Raw genomic sequence first — 20,698 nt, 5'->3', positions numbered from 1 at the left:
TTAGTGAGCGCGCTCTCTTTGGCTGTTCGTACGTCGTGGGTTATACACCTGATTGTATCGATGTCATTAAAAAGCCGTACTAAACAACCATATCTTCTACCATAGTTCTTTGCGTATCACTCATAAAACTACTCAAATTATCGATGTATAATTGTAAATTTCCTATCATTTCGAAGTATTCGTGGATGACACCATACATACCGAAGGTCCTAAATCAGATGTCAATAATTATAGAGGAATATCCCTTTGTGCGGGTGTCAAAATATTTTGAATAGTTTTTCATGACGCATTATTAATATCCTGCAAGAACTATTTTTCTCTTCGTCAACATGGATTTGTCCCCAAAACGTTCAGTGTCAACGAATCTGATCGTTCAGTTTATGTCAGAGTGCATTAAGTCTTTTGGCTTAGGATGGCAGGTAGACGCAGTACACACTGATTTCAAAGCTGCGTTCGATCAGCATCTGTTACTTTCGAAATTAGGTCACTTAGGAATAACTGCGGAAGTTATTAAGTGGTTAGAGTCTTACTTATCAGAAAGGAAATATCGCGTAAAAATTGGCTATGACTTTTCTGACGTTTTTATTAGTTTGTCACGAGTACTACAAGGTAGCAGTCTTGGTCCTCTATTGTTTATTCTATTTATTAATGATTTGTGGTTTTTCTTTGCCGAATCAATCACTGCTGATGTAAAAATTTACAATGCTATAAATAGTATAAGCGATTGTGACAGTTTACAAAATAGACTAAATATTTTTTTGTGAATAGTGTTCGTCCAACCGTCTCTCGTTGTGCGTCGATAAATGGCTCAGACTACTATAAAATAATGTTTAGGGTGTTATTTAAGCGAAAGGAGGAAATAAACACCAAATTTCTTTCCCTCGTTAGATACCTTTTACAGCACGTCCAATTCTCGAGTAGTTGTTTATTCATCACTAAAATACATTTAGTAAACAGAGAAAATGAATCGGCTAGCAAATAACAAAGAGATTTTTAGAAATAAACATTATTTGGCCCGTAAGATAGCGGATTCACCTGAAATATGGGGAGCACAGTTTCATGTAGCAGTAAGTATTATCTAACGGGTTTGTTCATCACTTTCCTTTCAACAATTCATACCATGCACATTCCATAAAATATTTATAATGTTTGATTTCACCGTTATCATATCAATTAACCACCAGAAATCATTGATGCACGTAGAACCTAACCTTCATCTTGGCCGTAGCGTGTCTCATTAGTGTGTCTCATTAACTTAAACAGGTTTTGCATTTCAGAATAATTGATAACGAAACGGCAATCTCCCAAATAATGCTTAATTTCATATACATGCGCTGCGTGCAAACCACATAGAAGAGACGGCTTTGACGGTTGCAGCACAGCATAATGTGCATAACAGGCGTTTTGGCTACAAAGACTGGTCCAACTAATCAACACAATACGAACATTTATGATATTTTACTTTTGGACTATCGACGTGTGAATTAAGTTTATATGGCAGTCATACAATATAGATCTGTGTGATGTTATTTTGCTTGTCCAATAGTTAGCAGCTTGATTTCCGTCCTCGCCAAAATGATAAAGCTTCAAAGAGACGCAGACCTACATTAATATGCCGCTAATAACCTTTCCTTTCCTTTTTTCTTTGCATCTATTGATGTTTTTTTTTGTTGCAAAACTTATGCTTTATTGTGTGCATCCATCAGACCTACATTTGCCGATGTGCGTTTAGCAGCAGGATTGTATGAATTAATAGATTTTGTTTTTTACATACTCAGAAATTATTGTTTTACAGCCATTACAGCACCACTCTTACTATGCGACGCTCATCCCATAACTATTTCTTTTATATGCCTTTTAATATGGTATAAAATCGTGTTTTTTGTGATCTATCTTTGCACCTTTTGCACCTCAGCCTTTTCACTTGTGCATGGGGGCGCGAAACGTTTTATTTACCTCTGTTGCATCCGATATTCTGTGTTCTTCGTGAGATCGCATGTCATTAAATATTGCTGTTTACTTGTTGTTTCGATACTTTGTCCCGTACGTATAGTTAATTATGCACAAATATACCTCATGTATTTTATTCCATAATTAGTGTTATAAGATTTGAATAAGTTTGTCTCTTACACGGTATGTATTTTGATAATTTTTTTATACATATTTCTCATCGCAGCAATATATATATATGCCAGCAAGTACGTTTTGCTTTACATTGCGAACTAAAGCAGTTAGAAATAAAATGTACCTTGATACCTTGGTGCCTTCATGAATACTGTGAATGTCCCAAGTGCTAGTAACTCTCGGTTTGGTGACATCCTGAAGGATAGTTGTACCTATTCTGAACTTCTGTGGCATAACCAGAAACAAAATCGAACTACCAAAAAAACCACAGCAACTGGAACATTTGTAGTTTATTTCTTCTCTACATAACGTTCATCACAAGTAATACCATTTTCCCTATGAAATGTCAAAAATTAATAGTACATTTATTGAGAAGAAAGTAAGGAATCCAACAAAAATGAAACAAACACAGAGAGTTCCACATCTGGTGCTAACAAAAGTTTCACTGATGTTTCAAACATTCCGAACTCTTGCTATATGTTATCATACACCAACTCCACACAAAAAAATGTGTGTCACATTGGAAATTCTACACCAATTGTCTTTATGAAATTTTGCTAATGTTAGTCTTGTTCATTTGTTGTTGTTTTTCAAACGAATGCACATTCTCTTATCTGTATACAACGGTTCTATCGAAAGTCCAAGAGATTCGATCACCACGCAAACTCGTTTGTCAGTTCCTATGTATAGTTCACCGCACACTTGTTTATCAATTCTCTGTATTGTGTACAGGGATAATTTACAATTTTGACCGCCATTTTTAAGACAGCTCCCCCTTATACCGTTTGGTTCGCCTAAACAAGTATGCTACCAGTATTAAACATATTTGATGTTATTGTTCAAAAGCAACAATTAATCGCAATTCGTGCAGTACCGTGATGTGATGCTATTACTATTCATCAATTTTACTACAATTAAAATTGCGCGTACAATCTATTGTGTCAGTAGTATGTAGAACAGAATCATAAGAAACCCCTTAAGCTTGTTTCTTCCTAAAATGCAACACGTGTTTTGTTTTGTAGTTGATAGCATTATTTTTTTTATCTTACTTCTAACCATTCAACACTATTTTATTTTCGCTATCAGCATAAGGGGTTTTACAATTACTCTTTCTGTTCGTTATTATTGATTGCACAAGAAAAGTTTTTCTCTCCACAGACACAATAAAGTTTGTTTCGTTTAAGTCATGCGTAACTAATGTGTTGTTGTATTACATGTAATCCACTACATGTTGTATTACATGTAATCCCCTACATGTTGTATTAGATGTAATCCACTACATGTTGCATTACTTGTAATCCACTATAAAATCGATACTTTAATATCAACACACATTATGCGTTTTAAAGCACGGGAATTTGTCTGTTTATCTTTTTTTTCATTTGCTTCATTTCAACGTTCCCGGAGTGATCTAAGATTAATGTGGAATTCAAGCTGTTCAAAAACTGTTAACCCTACATGCACCACAATGTTTCACCATTCGACAACGAAATAGTATTTTTTTCAATAACTTTCTTAACATTATAAGTAATGGCAACATAAAGAGATTGAAATTGTCCTACTGCAGCATGGACTGATCGTGTGCAGCTATAGACCACGCTGTGTACACCATCGACATCGTTTTTCCTACTCTGGACGCTTGATAGTGTGTTTTGTGTTGTTTCATTTCTTTCGATTGCTAGTTGACTGTTTTCGACTATCATGTTTGCCCTTAGCATGTGCCAGCATCGTTACAAGCTTTTTGTGCGAGTCACCCATTATCCAGCCATGCTGTTGTAGATGTTCACTACTGGTACCACATGTTTCTTCCTCTGTCTGTACTGGTAATGTTTGTAGCTGTACCGACTTTTCCATATCAAGTTGCTTCTTAGTTTTAGGTACTATGCCTACCTTTTTATCAGTAGCTGATGTGTTTGTTCTTGATTTTTTCGCTGATAACACTGTCAACGATGTTTCCGTCGTAACAGTAGTTGGTTGGCCCAATGATGTACTCTTTGATTTAGTTTCATCCTTTTCGGATTCAGACGCATCCTGCTTTTTGGCATCATCAGTTGTGAGTTCTACGGAGTTCATGCTTGCTAACTGTGTTTGCTTCTTCTTGCGACCGCGTTTCTTTCCTACCGGTACATTATTGTTGTTTATAGGCTTGCAGTGACGGCGACGATCTTTCGTGATATCACCATGCCTTTTTGTCCGACCAGTTTTTTCTTCCTTTTCTATTTCCTCGTCACTACTGGATGACCAATAGTATAGCATATCTCCAGCGTTACGCTTGCGCCGCGGTGTCGTTAGTAGTATGCTACTATCTTCCGCATTCAGCAGTGTCGATTGAAGGTGTTCTATCTGCAAATTGGCTTCGATGTCATTTTCTAATAATTTGCGTTTTACTTTCTTACATTTGATGCTCTGCTCATAGTCGCTATCAGGGTCGTAAGCAATGTTTTTCATCTTTTTTGTAGCCACTTTGCGCTGTTTACCACTCGAGACAGGCGTTTTACCGATCCAATCTTCTTCTGTACACTTTGGCTTTACTTTGTTCTTGGTTCCCGTAACTGGTTTCGATGATTTGACTGACAATTTATTATTGTTATTATTATTGATGTTCTTATTGTTGTTGTTGTTTTTACTGCTGGTAGTCACTAACTTCGTGTTCGTACCAGAATTTGTGTCAGATATGCTAGTAGTGTTTGTCGCTAATTTTGACTGTATTGACATGGGCTCTTTTACGTTACGATCAGATGCACTCTCAAGTTCTGGTAGATTATAGCGCATTGATGAACTAAGTTTTTGCTTGAACTTGCTTGTTATCGTTTTTGAAGATATGACTACGCTCGATTCTAGTGTGTGCTCTTCTAGCGATGTTAATTCCAATGCTAGTGAAACATCTTCCGTGGAAACAGTTGGTGCCAAGGAAATAATTCCTTGGCCATCACTGTTTGACGAGAGTCGAAGCGCTTTACTGTTGGTAGCTGCCGAGCTATCGGTACCCAATGTGGGAGCAAATGCAGCTGTTGGTTTTCGCTTGTTGGAACTGTTTTTACCCATGGTTTCCAATATAACGCTTTCCATCACTTTTCGAATAGTGTCATCCGTAACGGTGGTATTGTCGGATTTTAATGGTTTCTTATCGAATAGTGAATGTATCCCCTTTTTCGATCCAGCATGCTTATCCAACATTTGGTCTATTCTATGATTCTCGTTGTTGGAGATATCGTTGAGCGATGATGACTGCTTCATGCTGTCAGTTGATATGCACTCCAAATTACCCGATTTGGCCTTTTCATCTGTTGTCCTGTGCACCGGCATCTTTTTCTTAGACAATGTATTGTCGATTACTGTATCATCTTCAGTGCGATCAATCAACCTCATGATGTCATCCGTTTGAAAGTCTTCAAACTCGTCCGAATCCCACGTTTCCGTGAGTATCTTTTGTTGACCAGCTCTTCGTCGACGTAAACGATCTGTACCGGTATTGATTGTTCCGAAATCTTTAGGTCCAGGATGATATGGATGATCGGAATTATTTGCTTGGTAGTCGGCTAGCTTGTCCTTCACACCCATTGTAGCAACAAGAATTTCTTCTGCAGGGAATGCTGCGTGTCGTACGTCGGACTCTGCTTCATTGTTATTTTGCAGTTCATTTGCCGACACAGCATCATTTTTTAGCGTGTCGAACAGTTTATCAAAGTCTTTAACAGTTGATTTAAGAGTTGTCGCCGGTTTGGAAACAACTACAGACATACCTGCAGCTTTTTGCGGTACCTCTGCGACTGGAGTTTCAGGTGAAGTTGTTGAACTCTTTCGTACCCCCGCATCTCCTACAAATTTATCTTTTGCTCCACCCTTTTTAAAGATACGACCCATAATCAGACTCTTTTTCTGAACATCTGCGTTTGTTAGCTTTTTCGGTGTGGTCTGTTCACTGCTTATGCTACTGTTTTTGTCCTCTTCCTCTTCCTCCTCTTCGCTCATTGTATTTGTACCGTAAACAAAATCATCTCGATCGGAAAAGCTCAGGCTGGACATCTGACTATCGTCATGTTCTTCCAGTGCGGTCGTGACCGTGGTATTTTGTTTTATGTGTTGTTGCTGACTACTTTCCTCATTTTTCGTCATACCTTGATTGTGCATTGTATTACTATTTTTCTTTGAAGAATACGTCGCAGGTAGGTCACCGTCGCATGGTGAATCTTGGAATGCATAAACATCATCCCCTTCATATGGAAATGCATGGTCACATTGTAATGCTGCTTCTGCATTCGCAGGAGGATTGTTTCTTTCCGTTCTTCTTCGATACGGCCCTCCTGTTATCCATCTGGTCGAGGGTTTGTTTTGTGATTTGGTGGAGCATTCTCGATTCTTTACACAGCCTATCTTATTCGATGTCATGAATTTTGCATTGCTCTGCTCGCTAGCACGTGATATTGAGGAATTAGTGTTCGTCTCAGCATTACAGTCTTTTTCATTGTTTTCTAACAATTTTACACCATGTACATGCTTTTTCCCGTCTATGAACATGTCAGTGTCAGCCACAGGAAACCTAGCTACGGTTTCCTGGCATGTACTAACGCGCTCTTCCACTCTGACCAGTGTAGCAGCATTTATTTCATGGCTTTGAACTCCAATGCCAAACTCTTTTGGAATGTCTCCACACAGCGCGACATCTGCTAGCGTGTCTAAACGTGATTCTTTGCCAACGGTGACAACTGTACTTGCTGTGTTAGTTGACATCACAGTTAGACCAGTCATTGGTATTGAAACTTTGAAGTTGTCGTATCCTTTCAAGGCTCCTTTAGTTTTAATTTTTGCGTTATGGGCGTTATTCTTGCTGACAGTGTTACTATCACTACTGCTACTGGTACTACTATTACTGCTGTTGCTGCTACTGCTACTACTACTACTACTAATACTTTTACTGGTAGTAGCGGTAGGCATAGTCGATGATGACTTTATCGAGTTATGTGGTGAGGATACTTTTGCAACTACATACCGTTGTACCATAAAATTTGCAGCTTCGTGCAACACTTCATGGTTCTGTGGAGAAGTTACTTCCTGTTCTTGTTGGTGTATATTTGTGACCTGTGTCGCAACAAACTCTTCCACGCAGCACGTCGTGCTCGCTGGATTTGTCTGGTTTTGTTCAACTAGCGGCAAATGAACGGAAGCGTCAGCAGCTGACACATTGGTTGATTTACCTGGAAGAACTACGCACGGACTGATGGAATTGGTTGAAGTTACGAGTTCGTTTGCTTTCAAGGAAACAGTAACACGCTTCAACTCATCGTTTTCGCCAGAATTAGACTCTTTCAGCATCGAACAACATTCGAAAAAGAGTTTTTCCTCTTGACTTAGTTCCTTTACGGATTGATTATCATGCAGCTTGTTGTTATCTGTCATTTTCATTTGCAATGATGCCATTGCTAAATTGCCGTCAGGTGTAATTGGAAGCAGTTCAGGTCCTGCATCCATACTGTTTGCATTAGGTTCATCTCGTTTTTCCGTCCGTCGGTTATCGTCAGGTTTTGGTTGAAGCTGTATATTTTCGTTCGGTACATGCAAAGACTCGTTTTCCCGTCGTTCTTGATTCTGTTGCGACACTAGGTATTCCTGTTCCGAAAGCTTTGCGATGTGCGAGAGCGTCATCCGATGTTTGTTATACGCGTCAAGCTTTTTGAACATTTTTCGGCAGAGATTACAATTGAAAGATTGCACTGGTTTGTCATTATCTTCCTGTGTCTTTGTCTGTTGCCGCTTGATCTTGCTATTCTGCCGCCTAGACTTTCTACGTTTTCTTCTTACACGACGCGTGCCCATTCTGGACGCGTTGCTCGATGGTGGTATTTCCGTTGTAACACTCATCATGTCATCATCTAAGGCATCTGTGTTAGTGGTACTCTCGTCGTCTGCAATGACCGACATAGCACGTACTGGCGTACTCGAAGGAGGTTTCGCAAACAAGTCTGTCGATTGTCCCAAAGTAGCAACAGGTGCATTATTACGGGCTGCGAAACAAGCCAGCGACATGTTATCGTCGTCCGAATAGTCTGTCGAAGCGTTAGATGAGTTTGTCGTGTTGTTGATGATATTTTCCACCAGTTTCTTTATCGCTTTAGGCGATTCATCTTCGTCGTTGGAAAAAGAAAATGATTTTCTTGGCATGTGTGGTGGTGATTTTTTCTCGCTTACTTCATTACCAACCAATGGCAGTTCGTATGATGATAATGCTTTACCTGTTTCATTCCCTTTTTCTATTCCGGTGTCTTCATTTGTGCCAGCTAACGTTTCTTTCTGTTGTTCCTGAACGAATAATTCCGGCTGTGTTGATACGGATGGAAGGTTCACTTTTCTTGGTTTACGTCTTGAACTGTCAATCAGCATGATTTCCTCCTGTATGTTAAACAACTTTGAAACTGTTTCTGCAATTTGGCTATTTTTTGTCGTTCTTCGCTTTGGAGCATTGGATTCTGAATCCGGGGCATGGAGCAGTAACGATTCTATGAGAGGCTCTGACGTCCCATTTAACGGAAGCTGATTGCGCCGCTTCCAATCACCAGGGCCTGGTGTTTTAGAACGGCGATTGTGAGATTTCTGTGCTGTCGTCTCTTTTTTCTTCCCCAGAAAAATGTTTTCCTCTTCCGGTTTTACATTTAGGGATTGGCTCTCTTTACGGTTGATTTGCTTCTCCCCACCGGCATTCTTATCTTCCTGTTGCAGTTCGGGTGTTGGTTGATAAATTGAGGCTCTACGCTTGTAGATACGCTTCACTTCATTGCCAATGTCACGCAGATGATCATCTTCCGGCAATGCTGCCATTGTACCTGGATATCCTTTAACATTTTTGGAATCTGGTAATGGGCGCACGCATAAAGAAGCTCTCCTGGCACTGATTCTTCGCAGAGGGGCATGTTCTTGCGTTCCGATAGAAAATAAGGTATCCTTATCATTTTTAACATTTGTGTCTACTAAGCTGTCAGCCACGTTCGTAATCAACTGTTTATCTTTTACAGCCACACTGTTAGATCCAGCGCTTTTCGTTTGTTTCTCCACTACTTGATCCGTTTGCTCTTCGACTAGGATTGGAGGGTCGTTCTTGATTTGTAACTGTAGTTTGTTTTCTCTAGCACTAAGCTCTTCTTCACGTTTCTGCAACAATCGTCTACGAGGATCACGAGGCTTCATAGTCGCTTTCACAAGGCTCTCCACTAAATCTAATCCCAGTTGGCCTTGGCTTCGCGTACCTCGCCTAGGTGTCAGCATAAAATCGTCCTTGAACGAAACATTCGTTGATGCCTTTTTCAGTTTTTCTTCCTCTTGTTCAACATACTGGGCTAGATCACAATCCACAAAAACAGATTTACGGCGAGATATAATTCGTTTTGGAGGATTTGACTCTGCCTTTGCTACAATAAAAGGTGGTGTTGGTGTTGTGTCCATATTTTTATGGGACATCGTTTCCGTTAAACGATTATTACTACCCGGTAGAGAATTCGCAGTCTCTGCATCGTCCATTTTGTTGGTAATATTATGTTTCTCACAAGATTGCAGTATTTCAGCAGCCGGTGTTGTAGTCAATTTACGTAGCAAGCTCTTACGGTCTGGGATGGTAATATCTGCAGTTCGGTCGTTTGCTACTACATCTGGATTCACCTCTGAATTCGTTGCGCGGGTCAAAGTTTTTCTTTGAGCGTTGTGTGAGACATGTTCACCACTGAACGTAGTTTGTGTTTTTGATCGTGTTGCTTTATGATTCGCCAACCCTTGTTCCGGTGTATTTCCAAGATCTTCGGCACTTTCTTTCATTTCGGAAGCATGTTTTTGAAGGGCACAATTGTCTTTCGTATCGTTGATAGAATTTACAATACCATGTTCTTTCCTCTCTTGAACCTGGACACCCTTCACCTCACTAGGGGATGGTTCGCCGCTGTCAAATGATGGCTTGTTTTTTACTTCCTTAGCTGTTGGCTGTGCTGTTAGTTCCTTTTCTTTTGCATGTCGTTTAGAGTTCTGTACTTTTTTTGTTGTTATGTTTGGTGAGGTTGCAGCCTTTGATGTTTCTTGCATTACTAACTCTGGGAGTCGAGGGTTAGACTTGCGCTTCGCTAGCTGTGGAATTTGTTCCAGTGTGAACTTTACATCAGGTGTCTCACATGTCAAATCATGTAGCAGCTTTAGATCATCCAATCTCGATTTGTCCACCTCTTTAAAACTTTCCAGCAGCTGGTCCGATAGTATTGAAGCTAATTCATTTTTTCTCCTCTTTCGAACAATCTTCTTCGAAGGTGGCTTTTGTGTGTCAACGTTTACCTGACAGTCAGCTGTATCAACCGAACCATCCTCTGAGGCTGCATCAACCTTGTCCACAGTCTTAATCGTGTCCGCATTATCAATCGTTAATAAAGATGTTGATGGATCTATCTCCTGAACGCAATGGCCTTCGCCAATCGTTGTGTTAGAATCATTTGTCTTATCGACAGTATGCATCAATGGGATGGTAGAATCTTCGGGTTTGTTCTGCAGTTGTACATTGTTCTCATTTTGTGTGTTTTGCAGTTTTGCTTCAATTTCACCCTGCACGTTTAGTGCAACAGCAACAGTATTATGCTCTTCGACGTTTTGGTGCAGCACTAAAGTTTTGCTAATGTTTTCTGATGTTTCTGTCGACATTGGATCTATTTCTAGCAAACATTCGTTTTTATGCTGCCGTTCAGCTTTATTTCCATCTGTTGCACAGATAGAAACCGACGAATGTACCCGTGGTCCCTCTGAAATTGCTGCTAAATGTTCTCCCTTGTGCGCGGTGGTCGGTTCATTTACTATTTCTATGTTACTGGATTTTTCTATTGCAGTCTCTGCTGTTGGAGTCGTCGTTTCAACTGCTTTCGGTGTCTCTTCTAGACCGGCTACAATTCTTGCGTCTTTTTCATGCATCATTTTGTCTATAATTGACTGATTCCAAATTTGTTCCATCAAAGCTTTTCTTTGCAAGTCCGCTACGGAGGCTCTGCGTTTCATTATGCGACCGCTCGGTTTACTCGCTGCGGAAGAATTATTTGATTTCATGATTTTAGTATCAGTTGTTCGAATCCCGTCTATTCTGATGCCTGGCGGAGGTGCGTTTATTTTGGATGCTATTTGCTCTGATTGATTAACGAATCCATTGATCGTTGGAGGTTTTGCCGTTCTAGACGAAATGAATTGTGCATTCTCTTCAGTGGTGTTGTGATACAAATGTGAACGCACAGCAGCCGGTTGAAGGGATGGCGGTTGTTTAGCTTGATTACAATGAGCGTCTGTTTTCAATTCGAGCCCAGTGGATAGTGCGTCGCTATGTGTTGGATGAAATATTTTTTCTAGCAATGTGGCCGAAGTTGCAGCATCCGGAATTTTTAAAGGTGGAATCACAGGTGGTTGCAGATGTGCAGGAAGCCTTACAGCAGCAAGTCGTTGCATGTCGATTGGTCCTAACATAGATGTCCCAGGCACTGGTAGTAAACCCGGTGCAATGAACGACAGTGACATAGACGCCAACAGATTAGCACTAGTTATGCCAGTAGTGACGGGCAATGTCGATGGAGGTGCTGCAATCGTGGGAATGATTGGATGTTGTTGTCTCAATGGTTTAGCCATAACATCACGATTCGATTCGTCCGTAGGTACAGGCAATGGTACAAACACACTTTTACGTCTGGCTCGTTTTATGGGGTGCATTCCCTGACTCGATAACGGTGGCATAGGGACTTGTGGAATAATCAGTGTTGTCATGGGAGGTGGTGTTTTTTCGGAAGACCCGGGTGTATGACCTGTTGCACCGATGGATGTTTTGTGCAACGATGCTGGCATAACTGAGGCTGATGTTCGCTGTGGTGGTCTTATTTGCACTGAATCCAACGGTGATTTTGGCAACGGTGAACAGTATGATGAAACCGTTTTATCGTTCTTAGACGTTGTTGACAAATCAACGCTAACCGATGGATTCTGTACATCCTGCATTCGCTCGTGAACAGTTGAGTTAGACTCGGTAATTGTAACGGATATTCGATTTTCTGCACATGGACCAGTTCGTAAAACTGAAGGTAACATTGGTACTACATTGTCGGTGGTTGGTTCAGAGCGGCGAGTAAGAACATTTGGCTCGGAATAGGTACCATATCCTAGGATCTTCGCGTGGTTAGCATCAGAGTGAAGTCCAGAGGTGCTGTTTGTTAAAGGCCTTACAAAATTAGAAGAATTACTAGGAAAGGCCATCAAGTTTGAGCTGTGCATTAACGGTGTCGGTTTTTCTATTGTCAAATCTGTTGCGCTATTTTCAGATATCGATGGAATTAGATCTGGAACCGGCAATTGACGCTGGCGAGCCACAATTGTAACAGATGGTACTTCCTTTGTAATAGATGGACGAGACTGCTTGTATTCAACCCGTTCTATTATTAATCCCGGGGGTAGTTTTAACGACGATAAATTACCTGCTCCCATTTTTGATGCAATGGTACTTCCGGAATCTGTCATTGGAGGTGACGTACATTTTGGTTTCCGTACTTTCTGGTGGTTTGTATGCGTTGAGGATCCGAGCAAATGATTAAAATGTGTAACTATATTTTCACCCTGTAAACGATGAGCATGCACTGGTTGCGTAGTAGCGGAGTTCGCCGAAATTGTGGATTCTTGTTGTGAATGTAATGATTTGTATACGAAACTGCAAGCATTATCCTGTTTCCACTGCACTTTGCGATTTCTTATCACACCTCGCCCTATAGGGCTGTTTAAGGACAAGTTTAAAGGTTCATCCAGGATTTGTTCGGTTGCCAATTCAAGTTGAGTTGTTAATCGATCGAATGTCAATGGTGTTGCTAGGTTAGGTGATAAAGATTGAACGCTATTGACAGTTTTCAGACGAATGGGTGCTGTTTGTGGTGGCAAAGCAGTTAAATCTTGACGATTTTCATGCGCCCAAACTGACAGTGTGGATGATGCAAGAGTGTCGCCTTGTACAGATGAAGATGTATTAGAATTATTGTTTGGCGCAACTGCTGGTAGCAAAGAATGTGTAGGGACATTCTGTTCCTTCATCAAAACAACTTCTTTTCGCTTTATGAAACTCGAACATTCATCAGAGGATACGGAACAGCTGCTAGCGGTCGTATTTTTCGTTACGAGCTTTTCGGGCTCTGATGTAGAGCAAGAAGAAGCAGACGCTTCATTTGGAGATACCTCTTCTATTTTCTTCTCATTGTTAAAAAAATCTACTCCTAACTGTTGTGATAGTTTACCCGTTAACATCGCGATACAATCGTTTAACTTTTTCTTTCTGGGTTTGCAGTTTCCAGATTGACCGCCACTTATACCCATCAGTTCGTTAGGTTCCGCAACACCAGAATATGAGGACAACGACTGTTGTACATTTTCTGCTTGGGTAGGATCACATTTCGTCGGTGTTGCAGGTGGATCTTTCGAATATTGCTTCTTTATGGGCTGGTTTGGTGTCACCTGGGTTGCACTGTGTGGGAAATCCACTAATGTGGATGTATTTCTAGATCTGACCAGTGGTTGCATGTTATCAACAGTTTGTTCCATGTCCGTAGCTTCACTGCTCGGTTCCGCTCGCTCGCTTTCTGCTAAGTTAACGGCTTTAACTTTCGCCAACGTTACAACTTCCAAAAATGAATCAATTTTGTTAGAAGGAATCGACCCACTACTCCCATCACATGTCATTACTGTTGCAGCATTATTGGTGTCCTCCTTAGCCACCATCGTTGTAGATTCTTTTTCAACAAGCGTTTCGCTTGGAAATATTGCTACAGGTGGCAACGGCTTATGTTTTTTCAGCACTTTTCTCTTATTTAAGACATTTTTACCACGCGTTGAAAGTCTGATTGACCGCAAAGATAAGGATGGTTGACGAATGGAAACCGATAATGGAAGCAAGCGCTTACCACTGCTGCGCAACATTCGGTGATGTCCGTTGGTCGTCGTTACTCCTACCAGCTGACGTTTTTGTCCCTTCTTCCACATCAACATTTTATTCTTATTGATCGTCCCTACAAGCTTTCCTCTTTTGATATTATCTTTTTTTCTAATCTCAGGACCTTTATCTGAAATGAGCACAGATTCTTTGGAGCTTCTTTTGTAATTTGCATCACTCACGGTATTCTCTGAGGATGGAGATGTTTTTTTGAAAGATGTCTTTGGGGCCTTGTTCGACGATACATGCACGGCTCTAGTAGAAGACGACGACAAACCTTGTCTTGTTCGTAATTTTGTAGCAGCAGTACTATGTGAGATTATTTCCCTTGTTGTTGTAGATATTGAGGAAGTAGACAAAGACTTATTACTATTATTATCGTTACCATTGTGAACAGGAGCAGTGTTATCTGGTGTTGGTTGAGTTACGACAGATTCGCCCATTGGTAAAGATGAAAGTTTTGTTCCGTGGCCTCGCGATTTAGATGCAACAGATACGGTGGCAGAACAAAAATTCTTCCTTCCTACCACTTTTGATCGCTTGTTGATTTGTGTCGAATTTGGAGAATTTGTTTCACGTGAGTTGCGTTTTGCTGGTAGATTTGCCAGAAGCTTTTTCACTATATCACCTGTAAAAAGGCCAGGAATTTATGCAATTATTAGAACATTGCCATACGGTAAATTTTACAATACGATTATACTTTTAAAAAATAGTACTGCTAATTGCAATAATAACTGAAGTATTTAACCATGAAGATCATTAATGCTTAATACTTACTATCGTTCTCCTTTGGTTTGGGAGATCTGCGAACCTTTTGGTTCGAATTCACTTTTGAATGATCAGTGCTGTTTAAGGAGCTGTTATTGCTGGTACTGCTGCTGCCACAAGTACTGTCGCTGCTGCTACTGATGTTACTGCTGAGGCTAATGTTGTTTAAGCTTGATTGAGATGCGGCCATCCCGTTCAAACTGTGCTTTTCATCTACGGATGAGACATATCCTATCGCTTCCACCTTCTCGACTGCATTTGGTTGATGTTGAATCATTCTAGGTATCGTTAGCATAGCAGGGGCACAACTAGCAATAGTCCGATTGCCACCTCTTCTTCGTTTAGCACGACGGTACTTCATACGCTTTTTCGCTTGTAACCACACATAATCATTCGAGCAGTGCAGAATATGTGCATACAGCAGGATCTCATTCTGGCATTCCTTTTGACATTTGCTGCATATCACTGAGCGGACACTGTTTCCTACGTCCTCATCATCGATTGCAAGTGCGGAACACTGCGTAAGAACATTAATAGTGTCAGAGCAAGTATCCATTAAAGTAGTCACCGTGGTGTTTGTAGAATGTCGAGACGACGACGACGACGACGACGATGAGGCGCTGGTTGATGTCGAAAACGAGGTAGCTTCATTTGACGAAGAATCTTCGTTTTTAATTTCCGTAACAGTGTTGATTCTACAAACTCCTGCATGTTGAGGAATCATGCCATGCATGATGGCACTGTTCATTATTCGCTCGGGATTGCCCGATCGCATGCAATGCATCTGTTGCATCATCAGTGCTATAACAGGGATGAAAAAATGCTTGTATAAGCGTTTCTCGATGAGTTCACGACCAACGATCTCGTAGAAGGTAGAGTGCACATGAGGATGTCTAAAGATTCTGTGTTCTTCTACTTGCTTCAGGGAGTTAAACTTCGCACCACAGCCATAACAAATGTAACACCTAGGTCGGGCCCATTCTCCGCTTAACACGACAGGTGCATTTTTATGGTGTCTGTTTAGTTGTATTAGCTGTAGATTGTGCAGGAACTCCATATTATTGGACTGTGTGTTTGGATGGTTTGACCATGGTACGAGCGTCGAACATTGCGTTGGTGTTACATTGATTTCGGCTTTGTCATCAATTGGCTCTGCGCTTAGATTCGATGGCGTTTCCTCTTTCGTTACATGTTCGTCAGATGGTTCAAGTTTGATGATGCGCTGATCATTCTGTTCCAAATCTATATGTGGTAACAACCGTGCATCGAGTATGTGGTCCAATTGCTCAACCATGGCACGTTTTTCATGACGCAAAGTGGCTCCTGCTTCCGCTATTATCATCGGTTCATCTTTGGCAAAAGGATCGCTTTGCGTGGCGGACGATGCTTGTACCTGACGTTGATCATCGTTCGATCGTCGATGCTGAAATAGCTCATGCTTTGTACGCATGGTCAATTGTGTCCACATGTCCAGCTTAGAGAGATCGCGAAGTCCGATTGTTGGTTGTTTGATTTTCTTCACGATTCGTCCATTTTCGTTTACATACTTGTATTTCTTCACAAAGTCCCACTTCCACTTCCATGAATTTTTTGTAACAGTTTTCTTCGTTTTTGCTGACGACACGGATGAAACAGAAGCCAGCATTGCAGTGCTCGTCGTTGGCTTCAGATCCGTACCATACTGTTCTACAGTTAACAACGTAGGAAACATTACGGAAAGGGTAGGAAGGTTGGTCGCTTCGTGTATTTTACGATCAGTTGTCACTGGACTCTTGACGACAGTGGAACGTACTGCAGGTACAACTGAGACTGGACTCATCGGGCTCGGTGCATAGGGAGTAGATGCTTCCAATTTTCCGTCCAAGTGGCAGCTAAGATTGTTTTTCACGTTTTGTGTAACGGTTTCGTAGAAATCTTCGTCAAATAGTCCATTGTTCGTTGCCAACATAGCTGTGCTGCCATTAGATGCATTGATACTAATGCTGCCTGCACTGTTGCACCAAATACTATTACCAGTAAGGGAATTATTATTCATTGTTCCACGGTTGATAAACCCACCCACGGTTTCACTAGTTGGTCCAGCAGATGTGACTGTAGCACCACCGTTTGTTGTACATTCGGGTGCTTTGTCTAACACTTTGCCTGAATCTGTCGTTTCGATGTTCGTACTATCAGCGATCGACATCATCGAGTTGGTACTCAGTGTCGAACGTATCGTTTTTAATTTAGTAATTTTGTTGTAGCAATTTTGTACCGGTTGCACTTCATCGCTTGCCAATATCAGGCTTTTCTTCTTTGTGGTTAATTTACCTATACATGTACCCATGGCCGAGGACGTGGATGATATAGAAGATGCGGATGATGTCTCAGATGATAACAGGGAAGCATTTGCAGTGGTTGATGCTGCTGCCAGTAACCGACGGCTTTGACGAGGTAATCTGTGCTGTGTAATACCCAGACGTGACAATAGCATAGGTTCCGAATTCCTTCTTAGCAATCGCTCTGACTTTTTGAAGGCCTTGGTTTTCGGCTTGCCATTCGTAGGATCCTTTTCTACTGCCTGTGAAGTAGCATTGCGCAGCGAGGACCGTAAACAAATGTTTTGAACCGATTCACCCTTAGTGCTGCTATTGTTTACACTATTATTATTTACAACAAGACGATCCATCGATGTGGAACAGAGGTCCAACGTCAGCAACGGTTCCGTTGCTTCCGATCGAGAAACGCCACTAGTTTTGAACGTTTTGCAGTTCACAACGCTGACAACTGGCTGTGGATGGTGAAGAGTACAGCTGTTTTGACCGTGACTGAAGGCTTTAAGTGCGGCTTTAGACTTTGGTCGGCCACTATTGGTAGATGGATGTAAAGCTTCCATATGCGCTTCCCGTGCCTCATCGCTTGGAAAACGTATGGTACAATACTCGCAAGCATAGTATCGATCAGAATGTACGGAGATCAAGTGCTGGAACAGTTCTGGCAAATTTTCTGACATTAAATTCAGCGTTTTGCTCTTATGGCAAAAGTGGCAGCATGATGAAACGTCCGACCCATTCAATGCGGTCGACAGTACACGGGTACTGCTACGCCGGTCTTTCGCTATTCGATGAATGCGATCCGTGTGTTTGATCATCAGTTTTTGGTTGGTAAAACTTCGGTCACAGTATAAGCATAGCACCTTAAATACTAAGTTGTTATCGTTCGGTGCATCGTACGTACTGTCCGAACCAGCGGGCGAGCTATTGTTTTGCTCTTGGTCACGTGAAACCGCATTCGCTGTTACCAGATCAGCGGTGTGACTGGGGCTTTTTTTCAATCCGCTTAACATTCCCAGTATGGACTCCAATCGGTTAAGAGGCAAGCTGCAAATAATGCTGGTTGCGGTGCTGGAAGGATCACTTGTCGACGAAATCCTTTGTTCACTGCTCCGCATGTTACCCTGGTCACTCACTGACCGTGTCGACGATATTGTGGAAGTAGTGCCAATCGCATCGTTACGATTAGCTGTCAACAACCGGTGCGATGTTCTGCGTTGATTTTGGAGATCCTGCTCCACTAAGTCCACTTCAGCTGGCGCTGTTATGGCAGAGGATTCTTGCATCTTGATGGCGGATTTCGGTGCACTCTCACGCAGACTCGGGATCTCTGTGCATATATTTTCACTCTGAATGCCATTCCCACTGGTTAAATCCGGTGGCGACTGTTCCTGATCTCCGCCAACTGGTAAGCGTATCATTTTAGTCTGTGAACAGAAAACGTTGCCGTTGTTATTTGTTTTGCAATCGAATAAACCTTTGTTTCAAAAAAATATATTTACCATCTTGATTAATTTCGCAGGTGTTTACCATTAGCCTAATTAATGCAGCATTGGAGCAACATTTACATTTATCTGATCCGTTCAGAGTGGGAAATATTTTGCTCTGAAAAATGTATTTTCACTACGAATAAAACCCAGTACGCCAATTGCAGTTCTAACATGTCACATATTTTCAAGTTTTAACACACGCTGCTATTCAAAACATTTCGTGAAATTCACATGTGAATGTATGGATTGTGCCATCGAAACTACATAATATTCACGGAATTCAGTTGATTTGAAATATTTTTGCTTCCTGAATGACGACTACACAACGTCCCTTTTTCACTGATCCTCATGTGAGAAACAATCGAAATACACCTTTTGCAACACACAGTCCTCACTTTGTTCAATGCCATTCGCTGCATGCCGTTGTAAGCAAGGTAGAAACGGAGCTGGATATTGGAACAAAGTGTGTAAATCAAGATGCTTCATTTTAAAGGAAAGCGCATGGACAATCTCTATATTACGCATACGCATCAATTTTATACATACTGGCAAGGATGTACAATTGATTACTGCTCCAGATGTAAGTGGTGTTTTGTTTTACGTTATTTTTTTTGTTATATGCTGCACTGCTAAAAATATTTCTTCGCACTCGCACTAACAAACACAAGCATTGTTTTTTTATTTGTTTTTTTTTCTCTCTCTACTCAACACTGCCTTTTGTAAACACCCTTTTTCGGAACATGTTAGATATTCGGTTCAATAGTCGAAAATTCTGCACATTTATCACCGATGATGGATAATGTATTGGTGGATGTTTTGGTACAGGTCCACATGGAAGAAACTTTCTTTCCCCTATTGCTTACTTTTGCACTTATAGATCATGCCACAAGTTTGGTCGGCTATTGAATACAGAAGTGGGCCCAAAGTTTGCATTGCTTTCGACTAAAGGGCTAACTTTTTACACACGGCATATTTCACATAACGTATGACACATCCCTAAAAGCAATAAAAATACGATTTTATCTTGAGCTTTTGGCTCTCTTCTTGTTTAATTATTCCACGGCGAGCAAAACGGTAGCCATCTTGCTTTTCTTTTACGATTTTTGGTGGTGGTGGTGTGTGTACCAGTTCGGAACCAAAGCACAAAGGGCTACGACACAGGACATGGGAGAAAAATATTAAAATTTGGTTGAAAAAATCGTAACAATTTTTGTTCGTTCAATCGCAACCATTTGGATTCTTTGCCATTAAATTATCCCATCCGGTGCTTTGAAAATGTATGATGCTATAGTTACGGTATACATATCACTATTAGGCCAATAGATTTCGATATTACATTTCGACTCTGTTTCAATAAGGTTTATTTGATTTAATTTATACATGAAATACAAATTGCCGTTGTATATTACTATAATTATCCGATACGTGAGGGTATTTGAAAAAGATAATTAACAGATTACAATACACAGGAAATAAATAGAGCAACTAATTTATTTGCACTTCCATGATCCTTCATGAGCTCCAATAGTTAAAGCGAAACAAGGTTTGCGACTCTTTTAAACAGCGTTTGAGCAGCTTTGTCTTTGCTTGCATTGCAGTCTAGAGCAGACTGCAAAGTTTAGCGTTTAACTATGGTTCGAAAGAGTTAATAATACATCATGAAAACTCATTTACTGAATGGATGACTAGTATGGTTCAGTTATAGAACGTCGAACCGATGACTCTGTAAAAAACGCAACGCATTAGTGTGCATCTTAAAAAGCACCAAAATTCCACGTTTTTTTTTAAATACGATGATATTGATCAATGGAAAAACGTATTTTAAACTCCTACCGAAATAAGGAACTTTAACGTATTTTACAATTGTGTTTGTAGAAACGACAATTTGAGAGTGTTTACGCTTATTTAAATAACTCTATCGTGGCCTTTTAATGAATATATTTCAAGTCATTAACAAATTCCCTACAATAGAACGTCTTTCCAGAATACAAACAGATTAGTCGATGCACAGTATAACGTATTACGAATAAAATTTCTCTGCAAGA

General features: G+C 40.7%; 1 protein-coding gene across 1 annotated transcript; it reads right to left on the bottom strand.

The window, feature by feature from the left end:
* Window positions 1–916: 916 nt before the first annotated feature.
* Window positions 917–19,730, bottom strand: LOC128305650 (uncharacterized). The gene is made up of 3 exons (XM_053043210.1): window positions 18,666–19,730; window positions 14,861–18,590; window positions 917–14,711 (listed from the first exon to the last, which is right to left on the bottom strand). Exons 1-3 carry the CDS (start codon window positions 18,666–18,668, stop codon window positions 3,787–3,789), a joined length of 14,658 nt encoding a protein of 4,885 aa, XP_052899170.1. The 5' UTR covers window positions 18,669–19,730; the 3' UTR covers window positions 917–3,786.
* Window positions 19,731–20,698: the final 968 nt, after the last annotated feature.

Source organism: Anopheles moucheti, chromosome 3 (assembly GCF_943734755.1).
Source record: "Anopheles moucheti chromosome 3, idAnoMoucSN_F20_07, whole genome shotgun sequence".
NCBI lineage: Eukaryota > Metazoa > Arthropoda > Insecta > Diptera > Culicidae > Anopheles > Anopheles moucheti.
This window is presented reverse-complemented; position numbering and strand designations above follow the sequence as displayed.

What these genes read in the sequence shown, in the direction of transcription:
- LOC128305650 (XM_053043210.1), bottom strand. An exon ending in CAAACCAAAGGAGAACGATA is followed by an intron (nt 14,712 to 14,860) that starts GTAAGTATTAAG and finishes GCCTTTTTACAG; the next exon opens with GTGATATAGTGAAAAAGCTT.